The following is a 21,309-nucleotide window of genomic DNA, read 5'->3' as shown; positions in this document are numbered from 1 at the left end:
TTCAGAAAGTCCATGAACCCCCTGAAATGATATACTTAACTGTAGAACTGTAGATGCATGTGCTTTTTTCTGGACACACACACACACACACACACACACACACACACACACGAAAAACAAACAAAAGGGAATTCCCTGGCGTCCAGTGGTTGGGACTCTGGGCTTTCACTGCCGGGCTGGGCTCAGTCCCTAGTAGGGGAACTAAGATACCGCAAGCCGCGTGGCGCTGCCAAAAAACAAACAAAACCCCCAAAAACAAAAAACACTACCCTTATGGTCCATAACCATATCACTAGATTTTTCAAAAAGTATCATGATACAGAGTAGTTTAAGAACCTTCACTCTAGGGTTCCTAGGGGTAGCGTTTGAAAACCGAGAAGACGGCAGTGCTGGTGTTGGGTTCAATGATCCATTTCACAGCTCTTACCAGCACTGGAAATTACCGTTTACCCACCTCTCTCCTCCCCAGGAGATAAGCTCCTTGGGGCAGGGATACTGCCTGCCGTGACCACCCTCGCTGCTGCTGACACAGTAAGAGGTCCACAGTAGGCACTCGGTAAATATTCGCCGTAAAACATGAATGATCTATAGGCTTATCAGGGGCGGAAGACTGGGGATCTACGGCCCCAGTGCAGCCCCGTGGCGCCGAATCCCGCGAGCCCGGGGTCTTCACGTGCCGCGCTGACTCCACTTCCCAGCGCTGTGTCCGGGACACCAGCAGCTTCGGCCGCTCCTCCTCCGCGCCTGGAGTGCGGCCGCTCGGGCGGGAAGCAGCTATAGGCCATTGCGGTTGCCAATCTTATCAACGGCGGCTCAGCCCAGCGCCCCCTTATAGACGTAGGTGCCGGAGGGCCCGCCCACCCGCCCTCCGATCGGCTCTTCATACTCCCGGAGCCTCCTGGGAGGTGTAGTTTAGAGAGTCATCGCACAAATGCCGACGCCGCGGGTACAGACCCCGGGGTGAGTCGCGCGTCTCGGACTTTTTCCTCCCTCCGGCAAGCCCCGCGGGGTCCCGGCAGGGATGGTGTGCCGGGCGGGTCTCCACCCCAGCGCCTGCCCGCCTGTCGTTGCCCTGCGCAGACACTTCTCCTTTATCCTGGGGCCGTTCTTCCCGCAGACAAACCGCTCCTGCCCACCTCCGTAGACACCGCCCATGACGTGCCAGGCGCTGGACACCAAAGAATGAAGCTGGCACTTCTCCCACGGTGCCAGGCGCGCTTGCAATCATTATCTCATTGAATTCCAGAAACGACCCGTTTGACAGACAGGAAAACAAGTTCAGAGAGGTCGAGTAATTTGCCCAGGTCACACAGGTCCTAAATCTTGGATTCCCGTATCTCCTCACCACTCCGGGCAGCTTCCAAACTCATAAACAGTTTAAATGCAAGGTGGTGAACAGGAATGACCGGAGCACCAGGCAAGAGGGGTCAGCTCTGCCAGTGGTGGGAGGTGGGAGTTGGGAGCGGGGGCAGGATTATGTAAACCGAACCTCAAACGGTGCGGGGAAGGGAAAGCAGTTGCCTTTGGCTGTAAGGGACTGTATGCTCAAGGCGAGCCTCCTAACAGGGTCCATATAAACACTGGTAGAACAAAAAAAATTTTTTTTCAATTTTTTAAATGGTAAAATGTTGAGACTTACCTGGCGGTCCATGGTTAAGACCCCGCTTCCACTGCAGGGGGTACAGGTTCCATCCCTGGTCGGGGAAACTAAGATCCCAGATCCCGCATGCCACGCGGACGGGCCAAAAAAAAAAAAAAAAAGTTTAAATACATAGGAAAATTTAAAGAGTAAAATGAACACCTACTTACTCTCCATCTAGATTTAACAATCAGAATGTGTACTGCACTTTATAACTTATAAACCCTCTTGCTGAAGGTTACCATAGTGCAAACAAAGCTCTCATTTGGTAAGCCGATTGGAGACCTATTCTGACACCCCTACTCCATCACCTGGGACAGGTCAAAGCCACCCACCGCAACCTACTTTGGGAAGCTGGCTTCCTCTCTCTGCTTTCCCATTCTGCTCAGGGGGTCGGAGGTTGTCCCAGAATTTGGTTCACCCTCAGAGACCACAGTTACAGTATGTTTCTCAGAGGGAAGTTCATTGCCTGGAAATTCACTTTGAACTTGAATGGTTAGCCTCTCAAAGTCTCAGCTTTCTCCCTTAAAATTCAATATACTGGTGGGTGAGGGAGAGTTTGGGTCACAGTAGGATCCATTATTTTCAGTTCCAGGTTAACACAGGAACTCTTCCACGATCTTCTCAACAGGTCTTTCCATTCTCTTAATAAGAGATATGTATTATATTCAAATACAGTAAACCTCCTTTATCATGATGGTTGCAGGGACAGGACTGAAATCAGCTTTGAAGCTAAGCTAATTATAAAATACTTTTTAAAAACTATCTTTTTTATTATAAAAGTAATACATATTGATTTTAAAATCCCAACATGATACAAAAATGAATGTGGTAGAAAGTGATACCCCTGATGACCAGGAATGGAGAAAAGATCCAGGTGTCTGAGCTGTGCATCACTTAGGAGGAGAGCAAAAGTTGGACCCTTTGCAGCAGTTGCATTGGTTTTAGATTTGTCATGTCCCCAAATAAAGGCACAGAGGTACAAGACTGAAATCTGCTTTGAAGGTTACAGAGGTATAGTCACAGAGGTACAAGAAGGAAGAGTTCATCAACAATCCATTTTACTTGTTAAATCAAACATTTAAAATGCATCCCAAGGACTATAATCCTATTTTCACATTTCTTCATTTTAAATCACAGGAACCTCAAAAAATGGAAGTTTTGTGAACCTCTCTTGACCTAGAAAGGCCTCAGTGGCAACAAAACACTGCCTTTCAAGAAGTCCCTGCTTCAGAATTGCCCCTGTTGCAAAAAGTGTCACTGAAATTGCAAAATATCCTGCTGTAGACTGGAAAGCCCCACTTCCTACCCGATTCTGTCGTAGCTGCCTTAGTCTTGGCTTAGAGGAGTTTCCTGGCCAGACAAGACGGCGTCAGAGATCCCAGGAACACGAAGGATGCTTTGTGGCATTGCACGATTTCATCATTTCTGTCTCAGCAGTGGGAGACTGCCTTCCGGAATCTTGTACAGGTCCTGGTCCCAGAGAAACCCCAGTTAAAACCCTTCTGGCCCAACCTGAGAATTTCAGACATCTGACATTTGCACCATAAAGGTGCATTTGGGTTCATTCATTTTTTAGGGAAGTTGTTGGGTTTGGGTATTATTTTCTCACCAGGATCCAGAGAACTGGATGCTGTCAGCTGTTAAACCCCAAACACTGAATACTCTGTAAGATATAAAGCCCATGGACCAATCGGACAATAAAATAAATTCAACCAACCAGAACTCATGGAAGCCTTGATCCCAGGTTGGTCATACAGAGAGGCTGTTTGTTCAGCCAGGCATCAGAATGCTGTCACTGACCTGTGGGAATGGTCAGCATGACCCATTTTGAGCCTCACTGGTCGCTGAAAAGGTGACATCTACGGTTAGTGATGAATAGTAAAATAACAAAGTATCATCATGCAGGGAGACAATACTGCAAAGTGGTTAATAGAGTGTGTTTGAACCCTGGCTCTGGGCAAGTCTCTAAGCCACTAATCCCGGCTGTAAATGGAGATGATGAATCCTGCACTGAAGGGATACTGCAGAGATTTTAGGGAATAATGGATATAAAGCACAGAGTTTAAAAAAAAAAAAAAAAGCACAGAGTAAGCATCGTTGAAGGGTAATTGTATTACCAACAAAACATCTGTAAGCCAAACATTTCATGAGGAAGACAGAAAGTTTAAACCAGGATATGCAAATGATGCCAACTAAGTGATAGAAATACCACCATTTTGCAACCACCACTCTAGCAACTGATTTAGGAAAGGATCATCAATGAAGGCTAACACCATGGGGTGAAAGATTGTGAGGGAGCGAGACCTTTCCACACACCGAGGTTCCATATTAATTACAAAGAAAAAAATGGCCTGTTACAATGGAGAGATCTCAAGGAGGCGTGGATGGACCCTCAGTCTAATAATGAGGAAACAATCACACAAATCTACATTGAGGGACACTGTGCTTGGAATGGACTTTTCAAAAACATTAATGTCTTTTTTTTTTTTTTTTAAATAAGAGGGCTTGACGAAGCAAGCCTCCAGGTCTGAGACCTCACCCACTGTCCCCACTTTATTTTTTATTTTTTATATTTATTTATTTATTTTATTTATATTTTGGCTGCGTTGGGTCTTCGTTGCCGCGCGCGCTTTCTCTAGTTGCAGCGAGCAGGGGGCTACTCTTCGTCGAGGTGCGCGGGCTTCTCTTGCTGCGGAGCACGGGGCTCTAGGCGCCTGGGCTTCAGTAGTTGTGGCTCAAGGGCTCTAGAGCGCAGGCTCAGTAGTTGGGGCGCACGGGCTTAGTTGCTCCGCGGCATGTGGGATTTTCCCGGGCCAGGGCTCGAACCCGTGTCCCCTGCGTTGGCAGGAGGATTCTTAACCACTATGCCACCAGGGAAGCCCTCAAAAACATTAATGTCTTGGAAGAATTTTAAAAGGTGAGGGGAATGTGAAAGTGTTCTAGATAAAAGGAGACTACAGAGATTTGGCAACTAAAGGCAATGCAGGATCTCTGATTGGATCCTGGATTGGGACAAAAAAAAAGCTGTCAAAGACATTATCAGGACAATTGGGGAATTTGATTATGGAAAGCTTGTAGTATTGTAACAACATTAAATTTCCTGAGTGTGATAATACTACTGTGATTATTTAAAATAATATCCTTGGGAATTCCCTGGCGGTCCAGTGGTTAGGACTCGGTACTTTCACTGCAGAGGGCCTGGGTTCAATTCCTGGTCGGGAAATAAGATCTGACAAGCTGCGTGGGGGCAGCCAAAAATAAATAAATAAATAAAATTTAAATAAATAAATAATAAAATAATATCCTTGTATCCTCATTCTTAGTATTTAGGATAGCTAGGGTATTTGAAGTGATATCTGATATGTTTTCAATTTATTACGAAATGCTTCAAAAAAACAAAAAAGTGTGTGCATGTGTGAGAGAGAGAGAATCACCAAACATGAAATGTAAACGGTTGCTGAACCTAGGTAAAGGGTATATAAGTGTTCATTGTACTATGCTCTCAAATTTTCTGTGGATTTGAAATTTTTTGAACCAAAAAGTTGAGGATAAAAATCAATGTAGCAGGGCTTCCCTGGTGGCGCAGTGGTTGAGAATCTGCCTGCCAATGCAGGGGACACGGGTTCGAGCCCTGGTCTGGGAAGATCCCACATGCCACGGAGCAACTAGGCCCGTGAGCCACAATTACTGAGCCTGCGCATCTGGAGCCTGTGCTCCGCAACAAGGGAGGCCGCGATAATGAGAGGCCCGCGCACCGCGATGAAGAGTGGCCCCCACTTGCCGCAACTAGAGAAAGCCCTCGCACAGAAACGAAGACCCAACACAGCCATAAATAAATAAATAAATTAAATTAAAAAAAAAAAAAAAAATCAATGTAGCAGAAAGACACAGCAGTTAACGGAGGAAGCAGTCAGCTCCCCCCATACAAACTCCATTAGCTTCGGAGCCACCGCTGGGGCCCCATACTGGGCTGCAAGCCCTAAGAACGCCTATGCCTTTTTTACCCTTGTTTCTCCAGCATCCTGGTCCAGAACATGTGTTCAGTACACGTGCATGCATGACACCCTCCCTCCGGAGTCTGCTCCCAGGAAGCCACGGCAGAGTTAGCGCTGGGACAAATAAATCAGGATGGTGGTCCCAGGCATCGCGTTTCGAGGCCTTTGTGTTGCTGGAAGAACCAGACAACTGGAACTATGTCAACAGGGGCGACCCCAGGGCTTGTCTCCTGGCGGTGCCCTTCTGGCCTCACCTGCCTTCTTGGGCAGGGAGGGGCAGAGCTTGCAGGGCTGTATTTGCTGCTCCCCATCCCCCTGTCATTGGCTCCAGAGGGTCAATAAAACCCCAAAAGTCTGGAGGAGAGCAGTTGGCCAGAGGGGCTGACCTTCATCATGGTTCTCTCCAGCATGGGACCAGGGGCTCTGTTCCCCCCACCCCCACCCCCGTATCCTGGGAGGGGAGAGGGAAGCATCTGACTGCCTGCCCAAAGATCCAGAATCTGGAATCCAATCCCAGACCCTTCCTCAAAGACTTATCCACCACTCCGCAGTCCAGCCCAAGTCAGTGAGAGCTGGGGTGCTGACGACCACGTGTCTGACAAGGCATTGAGTCCTCCCAGCTGGAAAAGCCTCTGAATCTGTAAGAAAGAGAACACAAACCAACAATGACACACTCACAGCCTTAGTCTCAGTTCCCACCAAAACACAGAGCATTTCCTGTGCCTTTTCCGTTATTTCACAAGCTGCTTCTTAGTCTCCCTCTGGGCTCCAGGACAGACAGCTGTTTCTCCCCTCAGAAGCCAGACAGTTGCCTCCAGCCTCTCCTGGTCAACGCCATGGCCAAGACCCGTAGTGACCATCTGCTGTACTCCCTGGAAGAGCTGGTGCCCTATGACTTCGAGAAGTTCAAGTTCAAGCTGCAGAACACCAGCCTGGAGAAGGAGCACTCCCGGATTCCCCGGGGCCAACTCCAGACAGCCAAGCCAGTGAAGCTGGCCACTCTGCTGGTCACCCACTACGGGGAGGAGGATGCCGTGCGGCTGACCCTGCAGGTCCTGAGGGCCATCAACCAGCACCTTCTGGCAGAGGAGCTCAACAGGGCAATCGGCCCAGGTAAGCGGCCCCACGCGCCCTCCTCTCCCACTGCGACTGCTGGCTGTTTGCAGAGTGGGGTGGAAGGTGCAAGAGGGACCAGTTCGGACCAGTGCGTCCTGACTTGGTGGTTAGAAGTCCGAGGTCTGCAACAACCGCGGTGACTTCAGCCAAGCAAGTCCTTTCCCCCCTCTCTGGTCTTGGAAGCTGGAGTAAAGCTAAGGCTCTCAATGGCTTTTTTTAAAAAAACCCAGAAGCATGAGGTTCTGACTATGGGGCAGGATCAGGAAAGGCAGGAGCTGGATGCCTGTTGGTAGAGAATTCCTCACTTCATTTGTCATTAACACTTACCTACAGATGAGTATCTTTGGGTGAGCAAGAAAACTAACCACTCCTGTCAACAGGGTTGATGGGTAATCTCATTGTTATCCACCTCATTTCAGTTTTGAGTTTTTCTCTAACACATGTTACAAAGATATTTTAAAATTCTAAAAGGACTTTCTCCTTCCTTTTCTTTTCCTTCCTTCCTTTCCTCTTTGTCTTTCTTTCTCTCCTTCCTTCTCTCTCTCCCTCTTCCTTTCTTCCTTCATCTTATCTTTCTTTCCTTTTTTCCTTCCTTATCCTTCTTCTGCTACTCTTTTGCCGTAACTTTCTGATTTTATTACATTGTGATCAAAGACTGTGGCCTATTTGATTTCTGCTTTTAAAGACTTTTTTTTGGAGATTTGGGGTGTGGGGGGGCTAATCTGTGATCAGTTTAAAAAACTATTTTTCGATGTTTGAATTTTTCTTCTATTTCTAGACTTTAAGAATACATTAGGAATGCTTTCCATGTGCTTCTATGAGGTAGAAGAGTTTACATAACATAAAAATTCTCTGCTCTTTGAAAGAGTGATAAAGCTAAACTGTAATCTGAGTCTGGTGTAATTTGATGAGTAGAATTTTAAAATTAATTTTTTGTATTTTAAAATCTGGTTATTCATCTCTTCAGGGTTTCTTACCAGTTCTTGAGCCAGTTTTCATAACATATTTTTCCTAGAAAGCCAATAGCAAAGTGTTTTAAGCAAGTTTAATTTTAATAAGGGCTTTTCAAACCAAAAATTAAGGTGCTAATTATAGGTTATTTTCATTTCTTTATTAAAGTAGTGGTTTTCAAATTGTATCCCAGGAAGACATTTCAGGGATTCTTTAGAATGTTAGCAAATACTTGATTCAATTGTTATTAATTGTTTAACTTACAAAACTAACAAATTCATATTAAAATGAGTCATTAACCAAATTTTAAAATATTGGAGGCCATCAGTGTGACAGTTCATGCTTGAACTCCTTTTTATGGAGACCTTGGAATTCAGCCCTTCCTGTCATTTCTGTTTAATTAAACATTGTTCTGAAATTTCCAGGCAAGCTGTCTTTTAAAAAAAATTACCATTTACACTTATCTGAGTTAGGATTTTCTTCACTTCATGAAACCAAAGGGGGAAATAAAACCCCAAAATAAATTAGTTTCTGAAGTTTTAACTGTCCTTCATGACCCCGATTTCAATTTTTTGTGCCGATCTTTATTGACTGATAAGTGAGCTTTGTAGATCTGTAAATCGCACACAAATGTATACCAATAAACTAGGGTTTTCACTTATATATTAAGAATTCTATGTAAGACCTTATATTGGAAACAAGCTCTCCTGCCTAAAAAGTTTGAAAAGCACTATTTCAGAAATAAGATAGCAGATAATTAGTATGTTCTTATTTAATGGTAATTGACTGCTGTTGTCTAGAATGTCCTGAACTTCTCTAATTTCCAAAGGGATTCTGTCTTCTCTCCCTTCCCCCAAACCTTGAACCTGAGCACCGGACATTTTCATGCCTTTTCATCTCATTGTCTTTTCAGGGTGTCAGGTAAAAGAAAGTGACACAGACAGTTCAGCAATGTCTGGTTCCTCTGGGGAGATTAAGCCCAAGAGTCTGAAGATACCAGATGGCCTGGAAGGTGACAAGCAGCAACAAAGTGGTGATGGGGCTGGCTGCCCACCATCCATCCAGCCCGAGGCTGGAAGGGGACCCCAGAAGAAGCCTCTGGGCAAACGGAGAGATCAGAAAGGCTCTGAGGTCCTGGATGTGCAGGGCAAGCCAGGGGCCAGGAACACAACTCTGTCTTCCAAGAGAAGCCCCTTTCCCAGCAAGCCACAGGGGGAGAAGGGGAGCAATGCAGGGGTCAGGCTGCGCAGGAACGCCAGCTCTGCAGGAAGGCTCCAAGGACTCTCCAGTGGGTCGTTTGCTGGGTCCCTGGGAAGGAAAGAATTTAAGATATCTGAAGCATATTTACCTTCAGGAAAGAAGCGACCCAAAAGTCTTGAATTTACCATTTCTCCAGGAGAGACAGAACCTCTCAACCCAGAAACTCTTCTGCTTCAAGAGAAAATGAGAAGTGAGAATCCAGGCCCAGCAGCCACTCTGAACACAGGGGCTACTGTGGCTGCAGAGAAAGGCTCCAGGAATCCAGAACACGCCATGACTCTGGAGGGGGGAGCACTCAGGAATACACTTTCCAGTGTATCGTTGGCTGGAAAGAAGATCTGGGAGCATCCAGAGTCCACAGTACCTTCAGAGAAGAGTGGAACTGAGGCTCCAAAGACCTCTAAGACCTTGGAGGAGGTGGTAGGTGGTGTGTTCCATGATCCTTCAAATCCAGAAGTCCCTCCATCTTCAGGTAAGAAAGGACCTCAGAATCCAGAAGACCTGGCATCCTTAGGAATAATGACCTTTGCAGGTTTCCCCCTGCAAACCTGCTTTTATCCCCACTGTATTCATTTCACTGGATCCCTGGGTCCCCCTTGAGGTCCTCCACCCTTTGAGAATCTGATGTAGGCTCTGAATCCTGAAAAATGCATATCTGCACATTTTCATAAAATGTTGCATACATTTCAGTTAGTTAGTTCTTAGACACTCTGAAGTCCTTCTTTAGAATTCCCAAGGGCTCCATGGACCCCAGGTTGAACATCTGAGAAAGACTGGGTACAAATATCACCTTCTCACAATACCTCATGGCAGTATGTCATGGGGCTGCGATTCTGCTATTCGCCTCTCTCTGGGCAGGGAGGGAGCTGTTGGCTAAAGTCCTAGGTCTCTTTTACTAAAGAGGCAGAAATTAGGATGGTGATGGGTTGTGAATGACAGAAACGCCAAAATAACATAACTGAAACAAGATAGACGTTTGTTCCTCTTTCACATAAATGACACACAGGTGGTCCAGGACAAATGTGGTACCCCATGGTCAGGAACCCAAGCTCCTGCTGCTTTTCTGCTCTACAGAGTTTGCTCTCAAGGTCGTGGTCTCAGATGGTGGCATCCTCATTCCAGGCAGCAGGATGGAGGGACAAAGAAGAATAGTATCACTTAGGGAAGGTTTTCGGAAGTTTCTAGATGCCGCTCGTGATGCCTCCATTTACTTCCTCTTGGCCAGAATGTACAGGCACGTCGTGGGTTTGGTTCCAGACCACTGCAATAAAGTGAATATTGCAGTGAAGCAAGTCACATGAATTTTCTGGTTTCCCGGTACATATGTTTATACTATACTATCATCTATATTAAGTGTGCAATAGCATTATGTCTAAAAAAAAAAAGTACCTACCTTAATTTAAATATACTTTATTGCAAAAAAAAAACACTTTGTTAAAAAATGTTCACCATCATCTGACAACACAGGGTTGCCACAAACCTTCATTTTGTAAAAAATGAAGTCTGTGAAGGGCAATAAAGTGAAGTGCAATGAAGTGAGGTGTGTCTGGAGTCACATGACCACATCTAACTGCAAGGGAGGCTAAGAAATGTAGTTTTTTGGGGGGGGAGCGGAGAACAGCCATATGGACAGCAATCAAAGCTATCACAAGGGAAGGAGGGGAAAACGGTCACTGGGGAGCTTGCAGTCTCACTTGCAGATGTGATATGAATTCCTGGGACCCTGCGAGAGGAGGAGGCAGGAGGGGACTCGTGGATTGAGTGCGTTTCTATTCCTCCTGTATCTCCTGTCATTTCTGCTTTATGAAGCTGTGCTATGGTCTTGGGGCAGAGCTGGTCACAGCTGTAGGTCATCACGGTGGGCTATACCCTTCAGCCTTGTAAAGTCCCCTTCTTTACTTTCACTTCATGCTTCCTGAATCTGGATGTGAGCAGTGGCCCATTCATTCCTTCATTCAACACGCACTTCCCAAATGCTCACCACATGCCAGGGATTCTGCTAGGGGCTGGGGGTCTGGCCATGAGCAAGTCACCATCCCTTGGGAGCTCTACGCAAGTTATGAGCAGTCTAGGTGGTGGTTAAGTGGCAAACACCAGTCAGAATGTCTTACTGTCTTTATATCACCTGTATCAGTGTACGTGCAGGAGGAAGGCATAGAATTTGTAGCAAAAGGCCTTTCTTTAGGATAAATGCCCAAGAATTCCAATCCTCAGGACTGGTATGAGATCTAGCCCTTAGCCCTCAGTCCCAGTGGCTCCTTTGCTACCTCGCTGGAGGGAAGTCGGGGGAGGACAAGCTAGGGAGAGGCCTCAGTCTAACCGAGAATGTACGTATCCCAGGCACGGACTCTCGCTAAGCTGTGATTTGCAGCATTCCTTGGTAACATCTTGGGTTTGTCACTCATGAGATTTTTCCACTGCTATGTCCCCAGGGAGGCTGCAGGACAAGGCTGTGTGTCCCCTTTGCCGTGCCCAGGAAGGAGACCCACTTGGTGGCAGCTGCGTGCATGTTTCCTGCAGCTGCTCCGTTGCTTCTAGGGATCCTGAGGCCTCAGGCGGCCACTCATCCAGCTGCCCTCGGTGCCAGGACTTGCTCCCGGGGAAGAGCCATGGAAGCCTCGAGTGGCAGGACGGCCTGCAGATGGCCAGCCTGAGCCCCAAGTCCCTGCCACAGTGTGAGCGTCACATGAAGCAGGTCCAGCTGCTCTTCTGCGAGGACCACGGGGAACCCATCTGCCTCATCTGCGGGCTGAGTCAGGAGCACCGAGGCCACCGGGTTCGCCCCATCGAGGAGGCCGCCCTGGAATACAAGGTAGGGCTTCCTGCATTGGGGTCCTTCTCTGCTGGGCACTTGAACACATCGGGACTTGCTTCATTTCCCCCAAAACCCTGGGAGTTGGTGCACTGGCCAGCATCTTTGGGCTGTAAATGGCAAACACAATACAAAGCAAGCCAGCAAAGAGGGATTTACTGGTTCATGTAGCTCAGAGGTCTATGGGAACTAGCTTCAGGTATGGCTGAATCCAGGTGCTCACAAGAGGTCATTAGAAATCTTTCTCACTGCCTCTTGGCTCTGCTTCCTTTGGTGTGATGGATTCATTCTTCCTCTTTCCTGGGTACCTCTCCCTGTGCTCTTGGCTGCCTCACCCTCAGCTTTATTCCCTGAAGCAAGTTTTCCCATCTAGAGTTGGCACCAAGATGGCAGGAGCCAAGTTCAAGCTTTGACAAGTGCTCTTTTTTTCCAGGAACAAATTCAGAAGCAGCTGGAGCATCTGAAGGAGTTGAGAAAATCTGGAGAGGAGCAGAGATCTCAGGGGGATAAGAAGACAGCAAACTCCCTGGTAAGGCTAGGGTGGTCTGTGGCCAGTCTTTGCCTGGATTCACCCCTGCAGAAGGAGGGAGGGAACCGAGAGTGAGCAGGGGTCCCTGAGGTCCTGTACTGGTTCACAGGGAAGCAGAGCCAATCACATAGTTAGAATCACCTGCTTTTGGGGGGCAGGGAATAACAGGTGTCAAAGGATGAGCTTGTCCCTGGGGAGGGAAACCACCTCCAGCAAGCAAGAAGTGGCATCTCCCAGGACCCTGTCATGCTTTCTTAGACTCACCACAAAATGGTTTAGAGAAACGAATGCCAGTGGCTGTAGCTGAGGAATGGGATTGAGGAAAGGGGAGGAGAGACTTTTCAACTTTAAATACTCCTCTGTATTGTTTTTATAATTGTTGTTGTGGTCTACTGTACTTTTTTTTTTTTTTACAAAAACCATGTTGATTTTTAAAATTCAAATGCTTAAAGTAGACGTTTTCTTTAAAACTGTGGTTTTGCAACGCCACAGATTTCAATAAGTACAACTTAGTGGCCTTCCTGTTAAGCTGTTGTCCAGACTCGGATGCGTTAAATTGCTCCTGTTTTCCCTGCATGCGAAGGAGCCTACCCACAGAGCCTTGATTTGTCTGGTGCATTTCTGTTGGTTGGATCCTGTCTCCCACTCTGAGTTCCAAACTTCTTCAGGGACCCACCAAACTGCAGTGGGAAACAGGCAAAGATAACAAAGGGCAGAATGGGAGGAGGGTGGCATTGGTCCAGGTGTCTGACTTTTGGGAAACTCTTGAGTTGTAGTAAAATGAAAACCCTTTCCTATAATCCCAGGTGGCTTGGAACTTGTGGATGGAGCAGAGGTCAGGGGTGCCCCCCCAAGGAGGGTGAGGCAGGAGCCTGGGCTGCTCAGGGGAACCCAGGGAGACAAGAGGGTCCAGCCTTCCCTTAAGATACAGTGACACGGGCTCTGTGGAAAGGAGATGCTGTTTTCAGGCCTTTGCCTTCTACTCCTCCTTTTTTCAATAATTAAAAGAAAAATTTTTAATCATAGGGAAGGGGTAGGGAAAGCTCTTCTTTACAGCAGAAAGCCAGATAAAACAAGTATAGAAGAATAATTGAATTAGAAATTTTCCACTATACAATTGACACCGACAGGGATCAGCAACAGATACTAAAATTTTTAGAGAAAATCGTTAGAGAACAGGATATTTACACACTCTCAAAGTACCACTCCCCAAATTACTTAGGAATTGTAAAGGAAATAATATATATTTACAGTAGCGATATCTGGTAGACGCTTCCTTTACCAAGCATCAATCCTAGTATGACTATAATGGTGATGGCAAACTGGACAGTCTTTGCCTCCCAGTGGGGTATGCTAGAATGAGCATGGCATTAGGTCTATGGTATTCTTGCCCCAAATGTTTCTCCTGAATTTAATCATGAGCAAAATTATAGAATTTTAGAATATAGGCCATTGAATGAGACAACTGACCTGTCCTCTTAAAAAAAAGTCCACGTTACTGCCATCTACAACAACAAGAAGTGTTCCAGACTCCATGTTTAGGAACATCACATTGGAAACTTGAAACTGGCCACGGTGGGAATATCAACACCACAGAAATGGCAAATGCCACAGCCCAGCCTTGGTTGATTGTTTTGTTGATGGTCTAGACTTAGAAAGTGTTGGAGAAAGTGTGACTCGTGCAGACCAGATGCACAGGTGCATGTCTGCGGTGCTGCATTCTAAAGACTGAGAGAACACTCTTCCGCACCCGAAACCCAGGACGTGATTCAGCAGGGTTGCTGATGTCACAGAGGAAGGAGTGAGGTTCCACACACATCGAGTTTATAGTCTCACTCCTTAATTACAAGAAAATACCAAGCAACATCAGAACCACTCTCGAATGTCGACTAAGGGACTACGGTGGGCGGGGGAACAGGAGCTGGGCAAACATCCACGAAGCATCCTGTGAGGCCCTGGGCTCTCTGGAATTTACACCAGAGTTCTGTCCACTAGTATTTTTTGTTAATTGTATGTATCAGTTTAGCTAATAAATGAATGTGCCCATATTAAAAACAACTACGACAAAAGGTGAAGAAACTTTTTTGGTTCAAAAGAACTAAAGACTTAATCCTGTCCTTTTGAGCCAAAAATGAGATTTCTTCTGTCCAGTCCTAGTAGATCTGAAGGGCCCTCTCCCTCCTTGGAGGAAGGAAAGATGCCCTAGAGCCACTTCACATGTCCACAGAAGCTTTTTAGTGATGATGAGAAAGAGGACGGCAGAAGAGGTCATGGTTGGCCAGTGTGCAAGAGTATTGGAAGTCAAGTTCACTTGCGTTCAAATAGATGGACTGACTGACCCCTTTCAGGGTAGTCTGAGACTGTCGGGGAGCGGAGAGAACTCTTGTGGTCCTGACCTTGTCTGTTTATGACTCCAGACATATGCAATCCTCACGCTGCCTTTCAAGGAAGGAAGAAGTTGACACCAGTTATCTTAGTGTTCTGGGGCTGCCCTAACAAAGTACCATAAACTGGGCGGCTTAAACCACAGAAATGTATGCCTCCCACAGTTCTGGAGGCAAGGTGTTGGCAGAGCTGCTTCCTTCTGAGGGCCGTGAGGGAAGGCTGCTCCAAGGCCTCTCTCCTTAGCTTTTAGGTGTCTCCTTCCCCCTGTGTCTCTTTACATGGCATTCTCCATGTGTATGTATCTGTGTCCAAATTTCCCCACTCCAGTGGCCCACCCCACTCCAGCACGACCTCATCTTAACTAATTGCATCCTCAATGACCCTATTTCCAAATAAGATCATATTCTCAGGTACTGGGGTTAGGACTTATAACACATACATTTTGGAGGGGACACAATTCAATCCATTTTACCAGGTTTTAGGGCATTTTCCAAAAGCCAACCTGTTCTGGAAGGTTCCAGCCCATTTTGCCTCCTACTCTGGAATTCAGGCCTCCAAGAGGCTGAGGAAGCCTGCTCTTACCCACCTCCAGGAGGTGGGCTTCTGCGGGTTCCCTGGGCACACACGTCTATCTCACCGCATAGGCCCCTACACCTCCCTGACTTCTGTTTCCCCAGAAACAAGCTGAAACCCAGAAGCAGAGAATCCAGTACCAGTTGGAGCAGTTATGCCAGTTTTTAGAGCAGCAAGAGCAGCTCTTTGTGGCCTGTCTGGAGGAGCTGGGCCAGACCATTGGCCAACTCAGGGAGACATATGGCACCCGGGTGACAAGGGACATCGCCCTTCTCGACAAGCTGATTGGGGAGCTGGAGGCCAAGCAGTGCCAGCCGGAATGGGAGCTTATGAAGGTAAGTGTGGCTGGGTCTGGCCTTCCCCCATCCACTGTGCACAGTAGGGTGACATGGGCTCCCAGCACTGCCATCAGCTCTGCCCAAGCCAGTGGGTAAGGCCCTTAGGGCCGGGGGTGGGACTTGGTCTTGGTGACCCACAATGCCCAGGCCCCTTCAGTGAATTCTCAGGAGCCCAGGATGGCCCAGTATCTAGGGGATCCCGTGACATCTCCCAGAAGAGATCAGCAGAGTTTGGGTACAGTTATGTGCAGGCCCCAGCCGGGGTGCCACCTCAGCAGATTAGAATTAGAACTGGGGAGAGGTGCCCCATTTTTGCTGACACTGTGGGGCTGGGAGCCCAGGAGGAGAGGCCAGAAGTCAGCACAGCCCCTATGAGACTGGTAATAGAGAACTTCCCTCTTTTCTCTCCTAGGACATCGGAGTCACCCTGCACAGGTACCAAGAGGTCCCCTGATGATTCCTTGGGTGTCCTGCAGGAAGCATTTGGGGAGGCAGACCTAGGAGGGAGATGATCCCAACCCGGGGCCTGTGGCTCCTCCCTGGGTCCTCCCATCTCCTGCAGCTTCCGAAGGTGAAGGCCTTTCTGGACTTGTGTAGCAAGAATGGGAGCACAGTCAGGAGGGGGAGCATGGGGTCAAAGACTGGACCAAATGAACATGGCCTGTTGTGTGGTGGTGGCTTCATAAGAAACCCCCCCTAACAGACTGTGTCCCATGCAATTCGCCTTATGAAAACTGTTCCTGCAGGAGTGCTTGTGGCCACAGCGAGGGAAGCACTTTCCAGGAGTGGATCTGCTAAGCCCAGTAGGCAGGGGAAGGGAGGGAAGAGGAGGGGAGGGAAGGGGAGGGGAGGGGAGGGGAAGAGGCTGGACCTTCCAATCGCCTGGGGGAGCTTTACAAAATCCTGACATCCAGGTCCCAGCAGACAAATTAAACCTGAATCTTCAGGAGTACAACCCAGGCATCAATTTTTTAAAGTATTTTTTTGGTGGTAAAATATACATAACAAAATTTACCATTTTAACCATTTAAAAATGTACAGTTCAGTGGCTTTAAGTACATTCGCATCGTTGTGCAACCATCACCAGGATCCATCCCCAGAATTTTCTCATCTTCCCAAATGGAAACTCCCTACCATTAAACAACTCCCCAATCTCCCCTCCCCCAACCCTTGGCAACTACCATTCTACTCTCCGTCTATATGAATCTGACTACTCTAACTACATCATATAAGTGGAATCATACAATATTTGTGTTTGTGTCTGACCTACCTCACTTAGCATAATGTCTTCAAGGTTCATTCATGTTGTAGAATGTGCCAGAATTCCATTCCTTTTTAAGGCTGAATAATATTCCATCATGTGTATATACATTTTGTTTATGTATTCATCCATCAGTAGATACTAGGTTGCTTCTACCTTTTGGCTACTGTGAATGATGCTGCTATGAATATTGGCATACCTATATTTGTTTGAGTCCTGCTTTCACTTCTTTTGGGTATATCCCCAGAAGTGGAATTGCTGTATCATACAGTAATTCTATGTTTAGGTTTTTGAGGAACTAGAGTACTATCTCCCATGATGTCTACACCATTTTACATTCCCACCAGCAATGCTCAAGGGTTCCAATTTCTCCATATCCTTGCTAACACTTGTTTTTATTTTTTTTAAATAGTAGCCATCCTAATGGCTGTGAAGTGGTATCTCATTGTGTTTATTTTTCTCACTTAATTATCATTTTTATTTCAATAGAAAGAAAAAGACTCAGGGAAGTGTAATTAATTTGACATAGGTAATTCTGGGCTGAGCATTTCAACATCAGTACCACTTTATGGCCATTATCAAAACTCACTGTGATTTTGATATCAGTGGTTTTTAAAACTCCCCCAGGTGATGCCAATCCATGGCCAGAGTTGAGGACCAGTGTTTAGAACTTGGAAGCCCAGGGAGAACTTTCTTTGCGAAGCCAAGGCTGGACTGGGTGTGCCCTGTGGAGGCTGCACCTCCCTTCCAGCGCATGAGACCTTGGGCTACCCCCATGCTCCAGTCCTCTTTGGCCAACGATCTTTTGTCTCTAGGGCCAAGAAGGTGACTGTCCCTGAGCTGTGGGCCACCCCTCCAGAGGTGAAAGAAAAGATCCACCTGCTCTACCAGAAATCAGAGTTTGTGGAGAAGCGCATGAGGCACTTCTTGGGTAGGTGGGCTTGTGGGAAGATGGGAGGCGCCTGCTCACCTCCTCCCTGAGAGCCACGTAGCCTGGAGCCCCCTGGTGTCCCTTCTCCATCCCCCATGGCCTTTCTGACTCTGCCTTCAGCCCCTCCCAGATCTGTCCCTATCCGGGAAACTAACTCAAACTCCTTCTCCTTTTAGAAACCCTGCGTTCAGAAATGGAAATGTTCAACGGTGAGTCCAGTGGTGGTAGTATGTGTTGGCCAGGGATTACTGCAATTTTCCCTTGTGCTGTTGATTTCTGGGAATTATTTAGAAAAGAGAAAACACCTGTAACAAAGGTGGGAGAAAAGTCATGACAAGTCCTCACAGGCTCTGTGCCAGGGTCGTTGGCTGTCAACTCACCAGAACACAGAGTATCCAAGGCAGGCCTGGGTACCAGAGAGGAATGGGGTTATATCCAAGCAGAGGAAGCAGAGTCCTGAGCAGGGAGAGGGAGTCACTGTCTTTCCTTGTTGTGGGGACCAGGGTAGATTTAGCCCTCTGAATGGGAATGCTCAGGATTTTTCCCATCTCCTTTTCTCTGTAGTTCCAGGACTGACTGGTGGTCAGGCACCCTGAGGCAAGTAGACTTGGCCTGCTGGGTCCCTGTGCTGTCCCCCGGTGCATTCCAGAAGAACGACCCTGTCCACGTTTCTTGGATGTGGGGAGAACCCTGTGGGGATGTTGCCCATGGACCTCAAGCTAGGAATTCTAATTCTCTCTGCAGTTAATGTGATTCTGGAAGCAGAAGCTGCCCACCCCAACCTCATCTTTCATCTTCTCTGATGACTTGAAGAGTGTGAGACTTGGAAAAAAAGTGGGACCGTCTACCTGCTAGTCCAGAAAGATTCTATAGCTGAAACATTGCCCTGGGCTCTCTGAGTTTGCTCTCTAGCTGCCATTACTGAGAAGTGAAGGTGGGAGACAAGACAGGGTGGGTCCTGGGTGTCTGCAAGGCAGCCACGAGCAGCAAGGAGAATATGGCTCTCTCACCAGAGAATGGTTATTGGGTAGAAATGATGATGAAGTAAAATGAGTGCCAGGCGTCCAGCTTTCCCTCCACCCGGATGAGGGAGCCCCCCAGGCATGTGGGCATCTTCCTGAACTACAAGACTGGGGACATTTCCTTTTACACTGTGACAGCCAAATCCCACATCTCAACATCCACTGGCTTCTTTTCCTCTGGGCCCCTTCAACCTATCTTCAGCCCCAGGACACATGATGGAGAGAACATGGATCCTCTGAATATCCATCCAGTGGGTGGCCAGGGGCCTCACTGAATATCCAACACTTTGCATCTTTCTTCAGGCTCCTGCCCTGTATCTTGAATCCATACATTCAACAGTCATTATTGAACACCTACTGGGTTCCAGCTGCTGTGGGGAATATAATCAATAAGAGAATAGGCCCTGTGCTCAAGGAGCTTATGGAACAGAAGCAGAAGTAAGCTGGGTAAACAAATATTGGTAAACCAAGGGTAAAGAGAACACATGTATTGATGACATGCCATGGATTTCAGAGAAGGAAGCACACAGCTGTTGCTTAATAAATCCTTGTATGAATTAGCACCCTAAGATGCTCCTGAGACAGAGAGCCCACCCTCGTTTTCCCTCAGGACTCCATGGCAAGGATGTGTTCCCTCATTCTATCCTCCCTTTTTTTTTTATAAATAAAATTATTTATGAATAATAACATCATAGAGCTTACAAAAATAATCATTAACCATAACTTTTAAATTTTACAAATGAGAGTTCTGAGGCCTGGAATTAATGCCTTTTGTTCATTTACTTATTTTCTACCAGTGTTTGGGGACTGATTTTGGGCTAAAAGCAGCACCAGTTGCTGAGGTTACAGAGAGAGCAAGATAAAATTTCTGCCTTTTAGTGAAAACCTTAACTGTAGTAAGGATCTGAACAGTAAATGTATAAGCCCAGAGCAACATAGGTACTAAAATATAAATATATATTGGAACAATATGTGAGCATATTACAAGTAGTAACTGAATAGAGGATTCTGAGAGAATTTCACAGAGTATTTTAAGTGAGTCTTAATGACTAAGAATTATTTTGAAAAGGAGTGGTGAAAAGGCATTTTAAGTGAAGAATGGCATATGAAGTGTCACAATATGAAGCAGCATGAGATTTACAGTTTAAAGTGCTTGATGGGTTTTTGATGGTATGTCAGTGTGGTATGAGAATGGAAACTCAAGACTCATATTGTCAAGAGCCTTATGCACTATGCATAGGAATTTGGACTTCATTGTGCTGTCAGGGAGAGCTAGTAAAGTGTTTCAGGGCGGCCAAATAGAGGTTAAGTGGCTTGTTATCATTCACAGGAAGTAGAGTTAAAGTCATGATTGAAATCCAATGTTCTTGTTCTTATTAACAAGTAGACTATAATAAGAGTATAATATATAATAATAATATTTATTATACATTTACTATGTGTTTAGTTCCATGTTTTTATTTTAGTTAATCACCATAAAGCTATGGAATAGAGAAGAATTCTGCCTAGAATGACTTGCTGATTATAAGTAGGAAAAAATACTTTTGAGCCACTACGCTTTGATCTTTGACCAAACCCTGTATATGTCTGCAGTTTCTATTTGCCTGAGAACTGGAAGAGTGAGTAAAAACAGCTATACCTTTATCACTTCAGGAAACTGAGAGATTATTTTGTGAATTTGTAACAAAACCCATTAAACTATCAAGACTTCTCAGCTAGATTAGAGTAGGTGGTAAGGGAAAAAAAATCGTTTATGGACAGAAAAAGACCTTGAAAAAAATCACATGAATGCCTTCAATAAGTCATTACATAGACCAAAACCATGCCGATGTCAGTCCATATCATGCTGGAGCCACCATAGAGCATCAGAGTTTAGGGTACAGGGAAGCAGGAAGAGAATGTCGGCCTACAGGGCAACAGTGAAAGATTTTAGTATCCATCGAGGAGACGGGATGAACCATTTTGAGACTCTGCCAGGGGTAGGAGGGCTTTTATAGGGTGAGATTAAGACGACTTTGCTTGTATTGTTTTCTCTAGTGGGTGTCTAAACTACTATTAATAAGATCCATAGTTTTGGTTGTATTCTCCAAGGTTGCAGTGGAAATCAGAAAGCTATAAGACAGTTGAGTTTGGCTAAGTGAAAATTACCAATTATACTCAGAAAAGAGGAAGCAGTATGAGACCATTAGTTAAATGCTACAAATATGACTTCCTTTAGTTGAGCATTTCTATCTCATTTATTGTTAAAAATGTCTTTTGAAGTCTCAAGATGAAAAATCACTTAGAAGCAGAAATCATTTTTAGGGCTTCCCTGGTGGCGCAGTGGTTGAAAACCCGCCTGCCAATGCAGGGGACACGGGTTAAAGCCCTGGTCCGGGAAGATCCCACATGCCGCGGAGCAACTAAGCCCGTGCGCCACAACTACTGAGCCTGCGCTCTAGAGCCCGCAAGTCACAACTACTGAAGCCCATGCGCCTAGAGCCCGTGCTCCGCA

General features: G+C 46.4%; 1 protein-coding gene across 1 annotated transcript; it reads left to right on the top strand.

The window, feature by feature from the left end:
- The first annotated feature begins 6,473 nt into the window (after positions 1 to 6,473).
- MEFV (MEFV innate immunity regulator, pyrin) lies at positions 6,474 to 19,256 on the top strand. Its single transcript, XM_061209850.1, is given in 12 exon segments — positions 6,474 to 6,750; positions 8,618 to 9,241; positions 11,394 to 11,586; positions 11,620 to 11,776; positions 12,210 to 12,305; positions 15,368 to 15,598; positions 16,014 to 16,036; positions 17,678 to 17,793; positions 17,970 to 18,002; positions 18,538 to 18,584; positions 18,586 to 18,621; positions 18,623 to 19,256. Coding segments are annotated over 12 exon segments (2,301 nt in total). The 3' UTR covers positions 19,091 to 19,256.
- The last annotated feature ends 2,053 nt before the right edge of the window (positions 19,257 to 21,309 follow it).

The sequence above is a fragment of the Eubalaena glacialis genome, chromosome 13 (genome assembly GCF_028564815.1).
Source record: "Eubalaena glacialis isolate mEubGla1 chromosome 13, mEubGla1.1.hap2.+ XY, whole genome shotgun sequence".
Classification (NCBI taxonomy): domain Eukaryota; kingdom Metazoa; phylum Chordata; class Mammalia; order Artiodactyla; family Balaenidae; genus Eubalaena; species Eubalaena glacialis.
This window is presented reverse-complemented; position numbering and strand designations above follow the sequence as displayed.